Here is a 20,998-nt window from a genome sequence, read left to right as displayed (position 1 = left end):
GCAACAAAATGGAAACTAACGCCCATTTATCGCTCACTTATCGGCCAGCATTACTTTCGGCATTTACTTAACGCCGAGAATGAATAATGCCGCCCGCCCATTTTTTTTTTGCCGTAAAGATCAGAATAGCCAAAACTAATGCCCATAATATTGCCGAGCATTACGTTCGGCACCTCGCCCACATATCGCCGAAAATATCGCTCACTGGAAAAACCGCTGAGAAAAAGTTGCTCTCACCTGAACTAAACCCCAGCGGTATGGATGCCATTTTGTAAATCGGAAGTCGTTTCATAAAAGGCTGTTTCAACACCTGGGGAGTTTTGATATACTCTAGAGTTATTTTAAGTTGATTTGAACATCTGAATAAACATCTCATCATACTGTGGACGATTTGAATTTATTTTAGGTGTTTTAGTAGGTAAATTTATTGTGAACAATAGGTATAATACTGATATTGTAATGGGGCCTGTAATTTCTCAGCCTGTCTTGAGGACAACGCACATGCTGCAGACTAGAGATGGCAGAAGGTATATTCAACAGCATTATGTGCCCAATCAAAGAGGTGACAGACTGCTGAGGAGGACGAGAACTTACACTCCACGCACTTACAGGGAGAAGCGGTCTTACCTGAACTTGTCTGATAACGCGTGTCTTAGGAGACTGCGCTTCTGGAAAGAGGTTATCAGTGAGATATGACAGATCATTAGGGGAGATCTGCAGCCTGCCAGCACCCTCAGGACCGCACTGTCCACTGCGGCACTTTCCTTCTATACCTCGGGTTCCTTTCAGGCCTCAGCTGGCGACATTTGCGCTATATCTCAGCATGCCACACATTGCTGCATTTGACAGGTGACTGAAGCCCTTTACGCACTCTGGATGGACTTTATCAGCTTCCCTATGATCAGGGAGTCACAAACTGAGAGGACTCTAGGATTCTCCAGAATTGCAAACTTCCCCAAGGTGCAGGGCGCAATAGACTGTATGCACATTGCCATGCAGGCACCTTTTCAGGATGCAGAGATTTTTCGGAACCGGAAGGGATTCCACTCCTTGAATGTGCAACTCATTGTCGACCACAAGCAAATTACAATGGCAGTAAATGCCAAATTTCTGGGCAGCATCCATGATGCTCACATCCTGTGAGAGAGCGCTGTATCTGACATGTTCACCAGTCAGCCACAAGGTCAGTGCTGGATGCTTGGTGACAAAGGATATGGCCTCGCCACCTGGCTGATAACCCCCTTCCCCCCACCCCCCACCCCGCGTAATACCCAGACAGAAGCCGATAAGTGATACAATGAGAGCCACATAGCCACACGCAATGTCGTCGAGAATACCATTGGAGTGCTTGAGCTGCGCTTTAGATGCCTGGACCACTCGGGAGACGAGTTACAATACTACCTTGAGCAGGTAGATCTATTCGTGGTGGTGTGCTGCATGCTGCACAACTTGGCAATCAGGAGGGGACAAGAATTGCCAGAAGGGACTGACTGTCCACCTCAGGAGAGAGAGGAAGAGGAGGACGAAGAGGTCGATGTCTGGCCCGAGGTCAGCAATCAGGCTGACGATGAAACTATGCCCCCGCCCCTCTATAGACCGCAGAAAAGGGCCTGTGGTGGCTACATAGCTGCAAGACTCTTACGTCAGCAGCTCAAATGAGTGCTTTGCTTGAAATAATGTTGGTGGTATTTACAAAGCTGCAAAACTGCTATTTCTGCAGCTCAGAAATGAATGGTGTGCATTACCTTGGTGACAAAGTTAAAGTTGATTCAAGTTACGTTGAATTATCCCCTTTCATGTTACGGAATCACCAGTATGTAACGGTACAGTTATCTGAGAAAATGCACAACAATGTTAGGTGAAATAAAAAACATTTAATTTGAGAACATTTGTATAAAATAATAATTATAACTGTAAAAAAAAAAACACCCACCCCACAAAGTTTATAACATTTATATCATTCATTAAATTTTTAACATTTCCAACAAAACTTCATAAACCTAGAACACAAAAGCAAAAAAACAAGGTACCCCCCTCCCCCCAAACCTCCCAACATTTATTCAATAGCAACAACAACAATGTCAATACACACAACTACAACTCCTGTGGCCATGCACCTCACTTTCCTTTTTCCCCCCGCTTCTCCCCACCTCTACCCCTTCCCCACCCGACTCCAAGCCGCCTTGCCACACTGCTCCTCAGGTGCTGCTTCATTGGGGGGGGGGATGTCAGCAGATCCGCTGGTTGGCCGGATGCGGGAGAGGATGGTCCTGAGGATGAAACGTTCTCCGAGCCAGAAGCAAGAGTTTCCTCCTGGTTCGCATGTGTCGTTGGCAATGGGGTTGCGGCACCTTGGGGTTCAGTGCCGCATTCCAGGAACACTGGTCGCCCTGTGGCACCAGTGTTCCTGGCTATCGGCATGTAATCTGTCATGGTCGCGGATATGGTGGCCTGCTGTTGGGATATGCCCTCCATTGTCTGGAAGCTGCTGACCTATCTCAACACTCCAAATGAACCATGTTCCCGCTTAGATCTGTCGCTCATGGAGCAGTCCTGCTGTGTCGAATCAACCTCCGCGGGATCGGCACCAGCATGGACACACTTGGGATGCCCTGCCGCAAAGTGCTTGGGCCCGTTACCTCCATGGTGGAGGAGGACATGGCCGCAGGAGCACTAAAAGTAAAAGGTGTGCTTGTTGCTCTGCACTGTCGTCAGTGGAGAAGGCACCCTCCAGCTCCACGGGTGAGATTCGGGGCTCCTCGCCACCAGACTGATGATCCCCCGCCAACTCTGCTGCCGGATCCCCACTTTGCCTTGGTGTTGCCTGTGACTGCGATGTTGGCTGAGCTACAAAACATAAATGAGGTTATTGCAGGAGAAGAATTACTGAGTGATTCAAACGCTACACAGCATATGGACGACAACAGTACTACCGCCATCAAAATAATCTCAGACATCACATTTAATGAACATAACCAAATTCTGCATTACAATGATTTTCATGAGCCCATCATTAATTAGACAACACTTTCATCAATGATCTATCATATATTGGTCGTATATGAGTGGCATCTATTGACTTTACATCATGCAATGGTGTATACTTTACTCACGTGGTATCACATCAGGTTCTGCTGCTGCACGCGTGGCCGACCGGGAGTGGCTCCCCACTAGTACCAGCACCCTCTTCTCGATATCTGTCAGCTCGCTGATGACTAGTGGGCCGCCAACCGTGCACTGCTGCTTGGCCCTATTCTTCGAAAGCTTCTTCTGCAAAAGGTAACAGCACGACATGGCATCAGATCATTGCGTAGGATCATTGTTAGATACTGTCACAGATACTGATACAATAGATAACTGACGTTATAATTATTATCATTATTAACCTAAACACATACACTGTAAACGTAGGCTTTGAGTTGAACATTCCCGGTCTAAGTGCAATACATCAGAGCTGAATTTATTCACTCATTACACTTACAATTCCAATTATATAAATATATAAGTAAATGTCAATAAATGTAATACTTACTCTGACAGAACCGACAAGGTCGTTCCACCGCTTGCGGCACTGGTTGCCCTCACGCACCTCGTGCGTCACCGACGAGACTACCTCGACTACATCTGCCCAGAGTTTCTGGTAAACCTTTGGGGTGGGCTTCCCATGCCCACCCCGGGTCAATTGACCCCTGCGTGACTCCACCTCCTGCAGGAGGGCAGCATTTACTTCGGAGAATTTACAAGCTCGTTTTTGTTCTCCCACTTCGGCTTCCTCTCCTTCACTACTCTCACCAGTCTCCTCTCCCTCCACATCGTGCTGTCTCGCCTCCTCCATGCCTTCCATGTAAATTTTTTTCCCCAAATATTTCGATGTAAACAAACTAAATAGTCCTCTCAATTCTTCTTACTCCTCAAATATCTTTCCTATCTCCCACAACAGCCAAACAACCAGACAACATACCCACACATGTTTTCACCTCCTTTCTGCTCTCTTTCCTCTTCTGTGCATGTATTGATGACTCCTGACCTCCTGAAACGCGGGAAAAGACTGTTGCTATGGACGCCGACATTTTACGGCAGAAGGGCAAAAAAATTACTGCTAACACCCATTTCATATCGCTCCCGCTAACGCCCATTTTATAAAATGGAAACTAGGGATTTTGAAAATGGACAATAATCCGGTGATCTCAAAACCCATAATAAATGCCAACGCTGGAAATAACGCCCATTTTATGGGCGATCTACACAATAATGCAAAGTCTAGCCCCAATTCAAATATATGCATGCTGAGTTATTTCGTTTGATATGTGTTTAATTAACAGCTTTCCTTTATTAAAGCTGACAAAACTCCAGTTACTGTTTTGGAGGGATTTAGTAACCTACTCCATTCAAATCAATGAGTTTAATCTGAAGGCTGTTATTGCGGTTGTCCGACTGAAACCTCTGATGATAAGCCAGCCCGCATTAATAATAAAGAAAGGATTTTTTTTTCAATACATAAAAAGTAACTATAATCATTGTTTTTAGCATTAACTAGTAAATTACTATTTGCTTGTTTTATCACTTCAATAAATTTTACCTGCTGGATTTCCTGAGCCCCGGAAAACCGGGCCAACATGAATTTAAAAATAGAAACCTTGTTAAAATGAAGGCACGCAGGCCAATGTTCCTCCTAATTTTAAATTTGGGTGAGCGGTCTCATTAATGGGCTGTGTGGCCCATTCAAAGTTTCCTGCATGCGCAAAAGCTCACATTAGAAATGGTGGTCCCGGGCTCTGTGGGACTGGCACACAGCTGCGCAGCCGAGAGGGAACGTTGCACATACATCCATCATCTTTATCATCATCATCATAGGCAGTCCCTTGTATCGAGGATGACCCGCTTCCACGCCAAAAAGGGATGAGTTCACAGGTGTTTCAATGAAGGACCTAATATTCCAGGTCCAGAACTACATGTTGAAGGGTGGAAGATGCAGTGCGTGGATTTTTTTTAACGTGTGGTGGCCGTTGTACACCAGCTACCACGCGGGCTTGACGGAGTTAGGTCTTGCTCCAGTGGCAAGGATTAACCAAGACAACTGGAGACCAGCTCTGCTGCACGGACCTAGTGCGTGCGCACATTGCAGTGTGGGCTGGCCCATGCTGCCCCTGGGCCCCGAACTGACGCCTCTGCTGGGCCCTGATCCCGTCGCTCTGCAATCTCTCTCCGCTCCTGCGCCCCGACCTCTCCGCTCCTGCTGTACCTGCCCATGCTCCAATCAGTGACTTGGATCTTCACAGGAACAGTGAACAGCGCGAACTGGTTCAGGAGGGTGATGGTTGTGAAGCAAGGAATTAAAGGGGTAGTGGCTGCAACAGTGCAAGTACAGGAACTTCAACAACAACTTGTATTTATATGGCGCCTTTAACGTAGTAAAACGTCCCAAGGCACTTCATAGGAGCATTATAAAACAAAATTTGACATCGAGCCATACAAGATAATTAGAGCAGATAACCACAAGCTTGGTCAAAGAGGTATGTTTTAAGGAGTATCTTAAAGGAGAGAGCGAGATAGTGAGGCGGATAGGTTTAGGGAGGAAATTCCAGAGCTGAGAGCCCTGATAGTTGGAGGCACGACCACCAATACTGGACAATTAAAATCTGGGTGTTCAAGAGGCCAGAATTAGAGGAGCGCAACTATCAGCAGATAGTTGCACACACAATCCTTTCAATGACCGACCCGCCTCTAAAAGCAGATTGGTCGGCTGCCCCTTATCTGGTTGCTGTTAAAACCGGAAGTGGGTGGGTTTAAGGCGGGATGGGTTCCTGTTTCAGATTTTTAACATCTTAACCTCCCACCCAAATCAAACTCACCAATTTTGGGGGATTAAAATTATCCCCAGTATCTCGCCCCTTGTCCCTTGTAGCTTAATTTTAATTTTGTTTAAAAACAAGCCAACTACCATGTTTTAATGGAAAATAAGGACTAGAGAAAATAGTGCAAACAGCTTTTTGTTGCCTTTAGGGGTCTAAAATGAAACTGCTAAAAGGAATAAATATGTAGTGTCTCCTTTGCTTTTGAAGCAATACATTTTTAAATAAAAATGCATACATTTTTAAATTTTCATATTTATTTATAAATACAGGCAGATGCAGATAACATCACTGAACACAAGAACATAACATAAGAATTAGGAACAGGAGGTGGCCATCTAGGCCCTCGAGCCTGCTCCGCCATTCAACAACATCATGGCTGATCTGGCCGTGGACTCAGCTCCACTTACCCGTCCGCTCCCCATAACCCTTAATTCCCTTATTGGTTAAAAATCTATCTATCTGTGACTTGAATACATTCAATGAGCTAGCCTCAACTGCTTCCTTGGACAGAGAATTCCACAGATTCACAACCCTCTGGGAGATGAAATTCCTTCTCAGCTCGGTTTTAAATTGGCTCCCCCGTATTTTAAGGCTGTGTCCCCTAGTTCTAGTCTCCCCGACCAGTGGAAACAACCTCTCTGCCTCTATCTTGTCTATCCCTTTCATTATTTTAAATGTTTCTGTAAGATCACCCCTCATCCTTCTGAACTCCAACGAGTAAAGACCCAGTCTGCTCAACCTATCATCATAAGGTAACCCCCTCATCTCCGGAATCAGCCTAGTGAATCGTCTCTGTACCCCCTCCAAAGCTAGTGTATCCTTCCTTAAGTAAGGTGACCAAAACTGCACGCAGTACTCCAGATGCTGCCTCACCAATACCCTGTACAGTTGCAGAAGGACCTCCCTGCTTTTGTACTCCATCCCTCTCGCAATGAAGGCCAACATTCCATTTGCCTTCCTGATTACCTGCTGCACCTGCAAAATAACTTTTTGGGATTCATGCACAAGGACCCCCAGGTCCCTCTGCACCGCAGCATGTTGTAATTTCTCCCCATTCAAATAATATTCCCTTTTACTGTTTTTTTTTTTTTTCCCCAAGGTGGATGACCTCACACTTTCCGACATTGTATTCCATCTGCCAAACCTTCGCCCATTCGCTTAACCTATCTAAATCTCTTTGCAGCCTCTCTGTATCCTCCACACAACCCGCTTTCCCACTAATCTTTGTGTCATCTGCAAATTTTGTTACACTACACTCTGTCCCCTCTTCCAGGTCATCTATGTATATTGTAAACTGTTGTGGTCCCAGCACCGATCCCTGTGGCACACCACTAACCACTGATTTCCAACCCGAAAAGGACCCATTTATCCCGACTCTCTGCTTTCTGTTAGCCAGCCAATTCTCTCTCCATGCTAATACATTTCCACTGATTCCGCGTACCTTTATCTTCCGCAGTAATCTTTTGTGTGGCACCTTATCGAATGCCTTTTGAAAATCTAAATACACGACATCCATCAGTACACCTCTATCCACCATGCTCGTTATATCCTCAAAGAATTCCAGTAAATTAGTTAAACATGATTTCCCTTTCATGAATCCATGCTGCGTCTGCTTGATTGCACTATTCCTATCTAGATGTCCCGCTATTTCTTCCTTAATGATAGTTTCAAGCATTTCCCACTACAGATGTTAAACTAACCAGCCTATAGTTACCGGCCTTTTGTCTGCCGCCTTTTTAAACAGAGACATTACATTAACTGCTTTCCAATCCGCTGGTACCTCCCCAGAGTCCAGAGAATTTTGGTAGATTATAACGAATGCGTCTGCTATAACTTCCGCCATCTCTTTTAATACCCTGGGATGCATTTCATCAGAACCAGGCGACTTGTCTACCTTGAACCCCATTAGCCTGTCCAGCACTACCCCCCCTAGTGATAGTGATTGTCTCAAGGTCCTCCCTTCCCACATTGCTGCGACCAGCAATTTCTGGCATGGTTTCTGTGTCTTCCATTGTGAAGACCGAAGCAAAATAATTGTTTAAGGTCTCAGCCATTTCCACATTTCCCATTATTAAATCCCCCTTCTCATCTTCTAAGGGACCAACATTTACTTTAGTCACTCTTTTCCGTTTTATATATCTGTAAAAGCTTTTACTATCCGTTTTTATGTTTTGCGCAAGTTTACCTTCGTAATCTATCTTTCCTTTCTTTATTGCTTTCTTAGTCAGTCTTTGCTGTCATTTAAAATGTTCCCAATCTTCTAGTTTCCCCACTAACCTTGGCCAGCTTATACGCATTGGTTTTTAATTTGATACTCTCCTTTATTTCCTTGGTTATCCACGGCTGGTTATCCCTTCTCTTACCGCCCTTCTTTTTCACTGGAATATATTTTTGTTGAGCACTATGAAAGAGCTCCTTAAAAGTCCTCCACTGTTCCTCAATTGTGCCACCGTTTAGTCTGTGTTTCCAGTCTACTTTAGCCAACTCTGCCCTCATCCCACTGTAGTCCCCTTTGTTTAAGCACAGTACGCTCGTTTGAGACACTACTTCCTCACCCTCAATCTGTATTACAAATTCAACCACACTGTGATCACTCATTCCGAGAGGATCTTTTACTAGGAGATCATTTATTATTCCTGTCTCATTACACAGGACCAGATCTAAGATAGCTTGCACCCTTGTAGGTTCTGTAACATACTGTTCTAAGAAACAATCCCGTATGCATTCTATGAATTCCTCCTCAAGGCTACCCCGTGCGATATGATTTGACCAATCGATATGTAGGCTAAAATCCCCATGATTACTGCCGTTCCTTTTTCAAATGCCTCCATTATTCCCTTGATTATTGCCCGCCCCACCGTGAAGTTATTATTTGGGGGCCTATAAACTATGCCCACCAGTGACTTTTTCCCCTTGCTATCTCTAATCTCCACCCACAATGATTCAACATTTTGTTCATTCGAGCCAATATCGTCTCTCACAACTGTCCTGATATCATCCTTTATTAACAGAGCTACACCACCTCCTTTCCCTTCTTGTCTATCTTTCCGAATTGTCAGATACCCCTGTATGTTTAATTCCCAGTCTTGGCCACCCTGCAACCACGTTTCTGTAATGGTCACCAAATCATACCCATTTGTAATGATTTGTGCCGTCAACTCATTTACATTATTTCGAATGCTGCGTGCGTTTAGGTAGAGTGTTTTAATACTAGTTTTTAAACCATGATTTTTAGTTTTGACCCCTCCTGCAGCCCCTTTACATTCAGTGGCCCTTTTTGTTTTTTGCCTTGGTTTTCTCTGCCCTCCACTTTTACTCCTCTCCTTTCTGTCTTTTGCTTTTGTTTCCCTCTGTCTCCCTGCCTCCCCAACAGCACTAGCAAACACTCCCCCTAGGACATTGGTTCCTGTCCTGCATGGGTGCAGACCGTCCAGTTTGTACTGGTCCCACCTCCCCCAGAACCGGTTCCAATGCCCCAGGAATTTGAATCCCTCCCTGCTGCACCACTGCTCAAGCCACGTATTCATCTGAGCTATCCTGCAATTCCTACTCTGACTAGTTTGTGGCACTGGTAGCAATCCTGAGATTACTACTTTTGAGGTCCTACGTTTTAATTTAGCTCCTAGCTCCTTAAATTCGTCTCGTAGGACCTCATCCCTTTTTTTACCTGTATCGTTGATACCAATGTGCACCACGACAACTGGCTGTTCACCCTCCCTTTTCAGAATGTCCTGCACCCGCTCCGAGACATCCTTGACCCTTGCACCAGGAAGGCAACATACCATCCTGGAGTCTCGGTTGCGGCCGCAGAAACGTCTATCTATTCCCCTTACAATCGAATCCCCTATCACTATCGCTCTCCCACTCTTTCTAATCTAATTAGAGCCAACTGAGTGTGTACATGCTCGTCGGAGTGTTCAACCCCTTTGCCTTTTTATGGCTTGTCTTGAACGCCTACATTTAGGCACTTGTCAACTTCACTCGAACTTAGCAGAAAAATTGGCAAACAGTTTGACAGATCAGAAGTGGAACATCTTTAAATACGAGATGTATAAAGGGCAAAATAAATACATTTTATTTTTTTCACAAAGGATTTGGAAAAATTATTTTGTTTTAAAAGCACAATTATTGCCGTAGTGTATAATAGTATATCGCTGAAGTTTATAATTATGTGGGTAGAGTGAAAATGGTCAGTAGTTGAGATACTTCCCACTCACCATAATATAATCCTACCAAGCAATTCCCTAAAGGTAGGATAGTACCAGTTAGACAAGTAGTGGAAAGGTTACTGGTGTTGTGTTCCAAAGCAGCTGGTTGAACAGCAGTACCCCTGTTCACACATTCAGGTAACCAATTCTTGGTTCTGTCATTCAGCACTGAGCTTTTTAGGCTGAAGTTGAAAGTTCTGGCACTGATTTTGTCTGTGTTCTTGTCTAACTGTTTTTAAATTTGACTTTTTGCTTTGTCTAGGAATAGTGAAGCTTCTGCTTTCCCAACCAAATATTGAATTAAATCAACAGGTAAGAAAATTAGACTTCACTTCACTTTAGATTTATAATTGGGTGTCAAATATTTGTTAGCAGTCAACCTCCTTTCTCCTCTGGTTCACAACAACACGTTTCAAATAAGCGTGAGACTTCGTAAGTGAGTATAAGGAACAGACTTTATTGATGCACAGTAAAAAGGTGATCGGTCTTTAACTGTATACAGAGAGAGAGGTTTTCCCGGTTTCTTTATCTTTGACAAACTGTTGAAAACCATGATCCTTTATACACCATATTTTGATTACATCAAAGGATAATGTCACAGATAAGACTGTGTGACATTTCTATTCCCAACCCCTTTGAAAACAGACTCTTCATGTAAACAATTATAGTTTGTTTATTTCAGAAGCACTTCCCTTAGGCAAGACCTCCTCAAATGCTGCTCCCGTTTTATTACCCTAAAACTAAAGCTATGTGTATTACCTACACTTAGGTGAAGTGCATGTGTAAGGAAATATCAGAAGCTAAGCCATGCTTTCTCCTCACCACACTTAAAAGTCATCCTGTTTATATCTTGGAAAGCCTGTTTATATCTTGGAAAGCCTGTTACTTTAAGATCTAAAGATGTTCGACTGTTAACCCTTAACTCCCCAATGTATCCAGCATGCATCTCGCCAGGATGTCTGATAATATTACAAAGTTTTGATCAGTAGATCAGATCAATAGTGCCTGCAGGGATTTTTAAATCCCTAGTATACATTTTGGAGCTGAACTGTATAACTGAATTACAAACAAGTTGCATCTTATCTACAGGGTAGTTCCATTTCTCAAATCGATAGAAAGCTGAGTACCGAAGAAGAGAGCGAGATTGTAAAGATGCTCTATTACATGCACATTTATGTTCATTTATATCTCCTATTTTATCTAATTTTAATTTCTATATTTAAATCTTGGTTGCCATGGTATTTTTCTGAAATTAAAGGTTAATTCTAAATTACATTTGTGATGTTATAGTGAAATGTTGGCTTTCATTTTATGAGCTTGTATTTTATTTTGGCACAGATTTTTTTTTTCTATTTACTCATTTTTTGTGTGCCTTGTGCTGTAAAGGAGGGAGGTGGAAACTCACTTTATTCCGTGCCATTCTAGGCACAACCAATGCCCCTGTATTTTCTAAAAGGGCTATTGTGACAACATGCGAGTTGACACTTCACTCCTCTAGAGTAGCTGGCAGAATTGTATTAATACATTTAAAAATCCTTGAGTGTATGTTCCTAATCCCTATTATTTTATTTATCCATGTGGAGGAAATTACCACAATATTTGTGTTGCTATCATTCAAACTTATTTTATCACTGCCCTTCTAGTGTGCCAATGTAAAATAATGGTGAATAAGCTTGTTTTTGAATCTTTGCAGGTGTAAAATGTTACTTCATAACGTACATAATGCAACAAATTGATCAGAGCCGTTGAGAGAATATAATTCTAGCCCTAAGATCAATATGTTGTAATTGAGGCCTATTTCTAGCTTTCAGTGGCATGTTGTTCATCTTCGATAAAAAGGGCCCAAATTTGCCCAGGAGTTGCTCCGTTTTTTTTTGGAGCAACTTGCTTTTTCTGGAGTATCTTAAAAATCCCCATTCTGCACATTTAATTTGCGCCAGTGTAAGTGAGTTAGTTAGGAGTTTTTTTAGTTTCATTTTTTTTCAAAATGGGGTGTTACCAGCCACCTCTGCCCGTTTTGGCCATTTAAGCCAGTTTGCAGAGGTAATAGTTGCTCCAAACTAACTTAGGCCAGTGTTTGTGGCCGCACAGAAAACCCCTGCGGAGAGTTAAGAAATCAGCGCAGGTAGGTACTTAATGACTTGACTAAAGAATGTGAATAGGATCAACAGCTATACAGGACATATAACAAACTTCGCAAAGTTAATTTACTATGCAACAGAAGCAGTCATGGAAGCTTAAGCTACGAAAATAAAAGAAGAGACAAAACCTATTTACATAATTTTTTCAAAATATCCAAATAAAAAGTTATCCCCCCCCCCCGCCAACAAAAATCTCCTCCCCCTACCCCCCCCCCCACCCCCATATCAAAATTCTCCGCCCACCCCCCCCGTATCAAAATTCTCCCCCACCACCCCAATCAAAACTCTCCTCACTAAACAAAGCACAACCATCAATAAATAAAAAATAAAACTCAAGTCCTACCTCGGCCCGGGAAGTGAGCCGGCCGGCGGGTGTGGGAGGCCACTCAGCCGGAAATAGGTGCAGGACTCTCTATGGTGTGCAGCAGCCTGGTGCGTGTCATAATGCCATTCGGTCTGGGATAGGGGCGGGACATCGGGCCCAAGTTTCCACATGATTTGCGCCTGATTTTTAGGAGCAACTGGTGGAGAACGGACTATCTTAGAAATCGCAATTCTCCACATTTTTTTTTCTGCAGTTCTAGTCAGGTAGAACAGTTCTACTTTGGAACAGAATTTTTTCTTCAAAAGGGGGCGTGTCCGGCCACTGACGCCTGATTTCAAAGTTTCCACAGTGAAAACATACTCCAAACTAAGTTAGAATGGAGCAAGTGAAGATTTTTGTGGAACTGAAAAAACCTGTTCTACACATAAAAAAAAAATCAGGCGCAGGTTACAAATTAGGCGTCCAGAACGAGGTGGGGGGGGTGGGTGCGGAGGGGGACGGGGAAGGAAAGTCATTAAATTCTACAATAAATCCTTATTTATACTTCTACAAATATTATACAAATAAATCCAACCTGAATAAACATTTATAAGCAAAGAAAAGATTAAATAAACCATCTTCCTACCTGTGTGAAAGTTCTTCAGGCAGGGAGAATGCTGCAGTCAGCCTGAGGTGCCCGTTCTTCCCGCGGGGGGTGGGGGGGGCGCCCGTTCTTTCCCGCGGGGGGGGGGGGGGGGGATGCGCCCGTTCTTTCCCGCGGGGGGGGGGGGGGGATGCGCCCGTTCTTCCCGCGGGGTGGGGAGGAGGCGCCCGTTCTTCCCGTGGGGGGGGGGGGGAGTAGGAGGCGCCGGTTCTTTCCCGCGGGGGGGAGGAGGCGCCCGTTCTTCCCGCGGGGGTGGGGGGTGGGGGGTGGAGAGGAGACGGTGAGAAGGCTGCAGTGAGATGTGCTGATGGCAATGTGCTTTTATTAAAAAAAATTTCAAAAATTAAACAGCTACAAAGAACTACAAAAATGTCCGAGTGCCAATGTTTTTTTCACACTGCGCGTGCGCGAACGCTTCAACATCATGCGCAGTGTTGCCGGCAGGAAAAAAACTAATTTAAATAGTACCCGCCCCCTCCCACTTACAAAATCGGCGCGAGTGTAGGCTCCGCTCCCCTGGGCGCCGCACCAGGCAGACAAGGAGCTGCAGAACGCTCCAGAAACGCGATTTTTTTATTTAGGCGCCGTTTTAGGTTTGAAAAATGGGCGCCCAGCTCGGAGGGGCGCCCGTTTTTTATCGTGTGGAAACTTGGGCCCATCAGGTCTCACGCTGCAGAGGAGCTACTGCGTATACGCGAAACCTCCAGTGCGCATGCATTGAGCTGCTGGCACTCTTTTGAGCGCAGGGCCCTAGCTCCACCCTCTAATTGAATTGCCAAGCCATGGGAGAGGCCACAGAGCGGCCAGAATGCGGGAACAACTTTTTTTGCGCCGTTTTTATCCTTGGAGGCCGCGCACCTCGGGTGAGTGCACCAAAAATTGGCAAGGGCCAAATTTGAGCCCAAAGAGAAGCCATTATAGTGATGTTGCTCATACTTTTTAAACAGGAAATGTACGCAGTGATTGATTTCTCGTGCCTTTCTTTGTGATTTACTACTGGAATTTGACTCCCGGAATTTTAAAAATCAAACTAGCAGGGAAAAGTTTAAAATTGGAAGGAGGCAACTGAATAATGCAATTGATAATGGGTCATTCTACTTTTTTTTTTCCACAAGAAAGTACAGATGTCTTTTAGGAAGAGCTAATTTTCTCAGTGTTTCCAAATGGCAGCACCATGATGGTTTATAACATGATGTTATTGCTGGGATGATAGGATTATTATATTTTCTGCAGCAACTGTTGGAACATGATCATGAGATCTTCAAATATACATATATATATATGTGTAAATTTGGGGCTGTTTTACATTTATACAGAATAAACTGGGAGACACTGTTGTACATGCTGCTGCATGGAAGGGCTATGAAGATATTTTAGAACTGTTGCTTATTAAAGGTAAGTCTCCTTAGAAATATCTTCAACTACAATGTTTAAACCTTTTTTCTTGAATCCTACTCTCCATATCCACAAGTTAGCTTCCCTTGTCTGCTTTTCCTCCTTGATCAGAAGAATGATTTTGGGCAAACCTAGGTGCTTTAAATGCTGTCCTCTGGTTTACTTGCCAACTGGTATGTATGAACACTTTAGGAAAGCAACGTCCCAGCTTTCCTTCAAATAATAGAATTCAAATTGATCACGTTCCTTCAAAAAGAGCTGGATTTTTAGGAGTGGGAGTGAGATTATAGTGATAATTAAAAAGTCTTTCCTGTGGAATTTTTGTTCATCACAATCAATATTTATCCTTATGCTCTCTGATCTCATTTCCAGAAATAGCTGAATTGATTTTTGATCCAGGTGATTAACTACAGTGTGAGTTCAGCTTGGAAAAAGAAAAGACGAGCTTGGCTTGCTGTCTTCAATGGTGTTTGTGATCAGCAGATTTACAGTAATATAAATAACATCCATGGGGAGGAAATGAATAGCAACTAACTTTGGCTCAGTAGTGAAATGACTGCCCGTTATCACCTCACCCAATTTTCCTTACCATTGACTTCAAAGGAAAGGAATATCGGGCAGGATGAATAATGGGCAACTGATCCACTACTGCTCATTTGGTGCCCCTGCCAAAATTTAATTTCACGCCTGTAATATCTGATGCAATTAGATTTTTAAAATTTGAAATTTCAGAAAATACATTTTTTTCAATTGAATATTTGAGGTAGTAGCCAACTGACATTAATTTTGGGTGGGAGTTTACGGGGGAAATCACAATAATCAGCATTACTTTGTTTTATAAGTTTGTGTCAGTAGCTAAAATGTGCGAAAGATCTTCAACTTTTTTGTAGCTGTATTTCTGACATATCTTTTTGGATATCTCTGCCTCTTCCGAAGTATTGCACTGTAATCACATTTCTTGTTTTAATTCAGCACTTGTTATACAATGCTCATTTAAGCATTATCAGTAATCTAATTATTGATGTGTTCAAGGCAGATTTTAAGAGTAGTTGAAATAGAGTCCACCCATTGTTACCCACTTGAGATAAACTTTGCAACTTCAAAAGTCTGCAGTGGAAGTCTTGGACATATTCTTGGGGTTTGTGATGGTCGACTGAGAAAGGCACTTGCTGTGTATAAGAGAAAGTAATTGGTAAACTCACTTTCCAACGAGATAAATAATCAAATCTAAGAGGAACACACTTGGCCAAATTGAAAGATTTAATCTTTGATTTTATTCTTCTGTTTTGTCGAATATTATAAAGAGTGAACCCACCTATTTAAGTGGGGGGGGGGGGGGGGAGCGGTTATAACCACAAGTTTAAGGGAGGTTCTCTAAAGTAACGATGCCCTCCAATGTCAAAGTAAACTTGCATGTTAATTGGCCAAGCTTCTCTTTGTTGACTACTTCAGCTTTTGAAACATACATCAAGCATAGTAGTCATGATGCTGTACTAGCAACCCAGCAGTTGAGAGCTCAAGTTCCACCATGGCAAGTTGTAAAATTATATTCAATATATTTTGTAATTTGTGACCCACAACGTTTTAACATAGAAACATAGAAAATAGGTGCAGGTGTAGGCCATTCGGTCCTTCGAGCCTGCACCACCATTCAATATGATCATGGCCGATCATGCAACTTCAGTACCCCATTCCTGCTTTCTCTCCATACCCCTTGATCTCTTTAGCCGTAAGGGCCACATCTAACTCCCTTTTGAATATATCTAATGAACTGGCCTCAACAACTTTCTGTGGTAGAGAATTCCACAGGTTCACAACTCTGAGTGAAGCAGTTTCTCCTCATCTCAATCCTAAATGGCTTACCCCTTATCCTTAGACTTTGTCCTGAAAACCCACCTGGAAAGGGAACCTGCCATATTTATCTGGTCTGGCTTACGTGTGACTCAAGATGAACTGTAGCGTTGCACAGGAGAAGAGGCAGACCAAGTGTAGTTGTCAGGTGCAGCAGGGTTAGAGGGCACGAGATAATTAGATCATGGTATACAGGTGTAATTGCAACACCTTTTAAAGTCATGTATTTTGTCTTTATTTTTCTATAAAAGGGGTCAGAGGGTCTAGTAAGGAGGAGGAACTGAGGGAAATCCTTATTAGTCGGGAAATTGTGTTGGGGAAATTGTTGGGATTGAAGGCCGATAAATCCCCAGGGCCTGATGGACTGCATCCCAGAGTACTTAAGGAGGTGGCCTTGGAAATAGTGGATGCATTGACATTTTCCAACATTCCATTGACTCTGGATCAGTTCCTATCGAGTGGAGGGTAGCCAATGTAATCCCACTTTTTAAAAAAAGGAGAGAGAGAGAAAACAGGGAATTATAGACCGGTCAGCCTGACCTCAGTAGTGGGTAAAATGATGGAATTAATTATTAAGGATGTCATAGCAGCGCATTTGGAAAGAGGTGACATGATAGGTCCAAGTCAGCATGGATTTGTGAAAGGGAAATCATGCTTGACAAATCTTCTGGAATTTTTTGAGAATGTTTCCAGTAGAGTGGACAAGGGAGAACCAGTTGATGTGGTATATTTGGACTTTCAGAAGGCTTCTGACAAGGTCCCACACAAGAGATTAATGTGCAAAGTTAAAGCACATGGGATTGGGGGTAGTGTGCTGACATGGATTGAGAACTGGTTGTCAGACAGGAAGCAAAGAGTAGGAGTAAATGGGGACTTTTCAGAATGGCAGACAGTGACTAGTGGGGTACCGCAGGGTTCTGTGCTGGGGCCTCAGCTGTTTACACTGTACATTAATGATTTAGACGAGGGGATTAAATGTAGTATCTCCAAATTTGCGGATGACACTAAGTTGGGTGGCAGTGTGAGCTGCGAAGAGGATGCTATGAGGCTGCAGAGTGACTTGGATAGGTTAGGTGAGTGGGCAAATGCATGGCAGATGAAGTATAATGTGAATAAATGTGAGGTTATCCACTTTGGTGGTTAAAAACAGAGAGACAGACTATTATCTGAATGATGACAGATTAGGAAAAGGAGAGGTGCAACGAGACCTGGGTGTCATGGTACATCAGTCATTGAAGGTTGGCATGCAGGTACAGCAGGTGGTTAAGAAAGCAAATGGCATGTTGGCCTTCATAGCGAGGGGATTTGAGTGCAGGGGCAGGGAGGTGTTGCTACAGTTGTACAGGGCCTTGGTGAGGCCACACCTGGAGTATTGTGTACAGTTTTGGTCTCCTAACTTGAGGAAGGACATTCTTGCTATTGAGGGAGTGCAGCGAAGGTTCACCAGACTGATTCCCGGGATGGTGGGACTGACCTATCAAGAAAGACTGGATCAACTGGGCTTGTATTCACTGGAGTTCAGAAGAATGAGAGGGGACCTCATAGAAACGTTTAAAATTCTGATGGGTTCAGACAGGTTAGATGCAGGAAGAATGTTCCCAATGTTGGGGAAGTCCAGAACCAGGGGTCACAGTCTAAGGACAAGGGATAAGCCATTTAGGACCGAGATGAGGAGAAACTTTTTCACCCAGAGAGTGGTGAACCTGTGGAATTCTCTACCACAGAAAGTAGTTGAGGCCAATTCACTAAATATATTCAAAAGGGAGTTAGATGAAGTCCTTACTACTAGGGGGATCAAGGGGTATGGCGAGAAAGCAGGAATGGGGTACTGAAGTTGCATGTTCAGCCATGAACTCATTGAATGTTGGTGCAGGCTAGAAGGGCCGAATGGCTTACTCCTGCACCTATTTTCTATGTTTCTATAATATGTTTGATATATTTACAATAGCAAAAGTGACTAACGTAGGAAGCCGAGAAGTAGAGTTGGTTGGAGTGGAGGAGTTTCTTATACACAAGAAACTGAAGTACTGCGAGACACAAAACTGGGTGCGATTGCCACTCGATGGAGGGGGTAATTACAGCATGATAAGTTTGCATAAGTAGTTTCCATTATAAATGTGGACATAAGAATTTATGACGGAAATTCTGTAATCTGTCTTTTGGAGCAACCCCCACATAAAGTGTGGGTAGGGATGGGGGAGACGGCGAGGTTAACAGAGAATAACCTGTCATATTTATATTTTAGAATCTATATAAAGATTCTCCAATACTGGCTGGAACTCTTGTTGCCATTGAAACAGCCCTATTTGTGTTTAATAATTGTATCTAATGTTTTTGAACAAGTACTTGAGTTAAATATCAGTTTTTAACCATAGAAGAAAATGACTGCAAAAAGCATTATCCTGGGAAAGTTGATAATTGTGCTTGACATTAGACATTGCTTGCTTCAGACTGGTCTCTGAAAATTTAATTTTCAGATAATGTTTCAACTTGTCTATTGTTGGGGGAGGGGAGCGAATGAAACATTTTACTCTATCCATATTATTTAGTTTCAATGAGCTTAAATTATTATTAACTGAACAAGTTTCGGAAATCATCTGGCTTGATTCACAGAGGCATAACAATGCAACTCTTTTTCAGCAGTGGATTAAAATGCTGATCACTAAACGTCAGAGTTATGTCTGTTAATGGCAGTATAAAGTTAAACTATCTTTGAGTGATACTGGAGAGGTTACATTTTTTTCTTTCTCTTCCCATTCTTCTCATTTAAGATGTAATTTGAATGTTAACCCAACAACCATTGAAGCTTCAAATCTACAAATGTAAAGATGAGATTGAAATTGCTTACTGCAAAAAACAAAATGCAAAAATAATCATATGTATATAAGGAATCATTTCAGTTAAATACCTTAGTCACAGAACCATTTTACTGAAATGTAGTGGATGATCTTTGAGGCAGTCTAAGTATCACTGTTTGTTATATATGTGTAATTGTCTCTTCTATCTGTAGGTGCCAGAATAGATATGAAAAACAATGAGAAAAAAGTGCCGCTCGACATGGCCACCAATCCACAGTGTTCTTCTCTTCTTAAGAAGAAATCAGGACAAGGTAAGAGCCGTCGTGTAAACATTTTTAATGCAAAAATTTGCACCAGCTGATGGTACTGTAAGTAACCTGTATATGCGTGAAGTATCTATACTGTATCAGAATTTCCCATGTTGACGTCTTTGATTATGAAGGAAATGTGTTTTTCCTCCTTTTGAGTGCCATTGTAATGATACCTAAGCACAAAAGTATCATTACATATTATGTAGTTTAAAAAAAAAAATTAAAAATAGAAAAATGTATACTTGAGTACAGAAAATACTATATAATGTAGGATTTTATTTGTAAAGAGATCATCTTTTTATTGAGGAGAAACAGAAGCATAGGTGGGGATAACGATCTTGTGCAATATCTGCTCGGCTTCTGAGCCCTTCCTCCTTAGTATCATAGTACAGCACAGGAGGATGCCGTTCAGCCCATTGTACTTGTGCCAGCTCTCTGAAAGAGCTATCAAATTAGTCCCACTCACCTCTTTCTCCATAGCCCTGTAATTTGTTTTCCTTTCAAGTATTTATCCCATTTCCTTTTGAAAGTTACTATTGAATCTGCTTCCACCATCCTTTCAAGCAGTGCATTCCAGATCACAAGAACTCGCTGTATGTGTCCTCTGGTTATCGACCCTTCTGCCACGAGAAATAGTTTTTCCTCATTTACTCTACCAAAACCCTTCATGATTTTGAACAGCTATCAAATATCCTCTTGATCCTCTGGACAATTAAACAACTAATGGGAGAAAGAGGCTCCATGAATGTTCCTATCCTCAATGATGGTGGAGCGCAGCACATGAGTGCAAAAGACAAGGCTGAAGCGTTTGCATCCATCTTCAGCCAGAAGTGCCGAATGGCTGACCATTTCGGCCTTCACCTGAGGTCCCCACCGTCACACAACCAGTCTTCAGCCAATTCAATTCATTCCATGTGGTGTCAAGAAACGGCTGAGTGCATTGGATACAGCAACGGCTATGGGTCTCAACAACATCCCGGCTGTTGTGCTGAGGACTTCAGTCATCAGTAAAGTGATGGAAGGTGTCGTCGACAGTGCTAACAAGTACCACTTACTCACCAATAAACTGGTCACCGATGCTTAGTTTGGGTTCTGCCAGGACCACTCTGCTCCAAACTTAGTTCCGAACATGAGGCGAGAGTGAATGCCCTTGACATCAAGTCGGCATTTGACCGAGTGTGGCATATAAAAAAAATTTTTTAGTCTCAACTCGTCTCTGAAGGAATTTTAACGACTTAGTCAAAATCAGTCTCTGGCTGGATTTCATTCCAGTGTGTTATAAATTGCTATTATTTTTTGGTATAGTTGGGTTAAAGGTGTTGTCTGAATTCTGCAGGGGTACCACCAGTCCCCCGGCGTGAATCTGGCTCAAACCCAGTTATGTCGGGTCCTGGCCATTTCTGGGAATTTCCTCAATAAAGAGCGGGAGGTGCTTCGAGTCCAGTGATGGGCAAAATACAGGCTGTGGTAG

The 20,998-nt window shown here is 42.9% G+C and overlaps 1 protein-coding gene across 1 annotated transcript in view; it reads left to right on the top strand.

The window, feature by feature from the left end:
• ostf1 (osteoclast stimulating factor 1) overlaps window positions 1-20,998 on the top strand; it is a 113,626-nt gene that overhangs the window by 65,158 nt on the left and 27,470 nt on the right. The window contains exons 7-9 of the mRNA XM_070862402.1: window positions 10,326-10,375; window positions 14,489-14,567; window positions 19,429-19,527. Coding sequence (XP_070718503.1) covers window positions 10,326-10,375; window positions 14,489-14,567; window positions 19,429-19,527 — 228 coding nt within the window. The remainder of the gene's footprint in view (window positions 1-10,325; window positions 10,376-14,488; window positions 14,568-19,428; window positions 19,528-20,998) is intronic.

Source organism: Pristiophorus japonicus, chromosome 1, assembly GCF_044704955.1.
Source record: "Pristiophorus japonicus isolate sPriJap1 chromosome 1, sPriJap1.hap1, whole genome shotgun sequence".
Taxonomy (NCBI): domain Eukaryota; kingdom Metazoa; phylum Chordata; class Chondrichthyes; family Pristiophoridae; genus Pristiophorus; species Pristiophorus japonicus.
The sequence above is the reverse complement of the archived record's forward strand: the minus strand, read 5'-3'. Positions and strand labels throughout refer to the sequence as shown.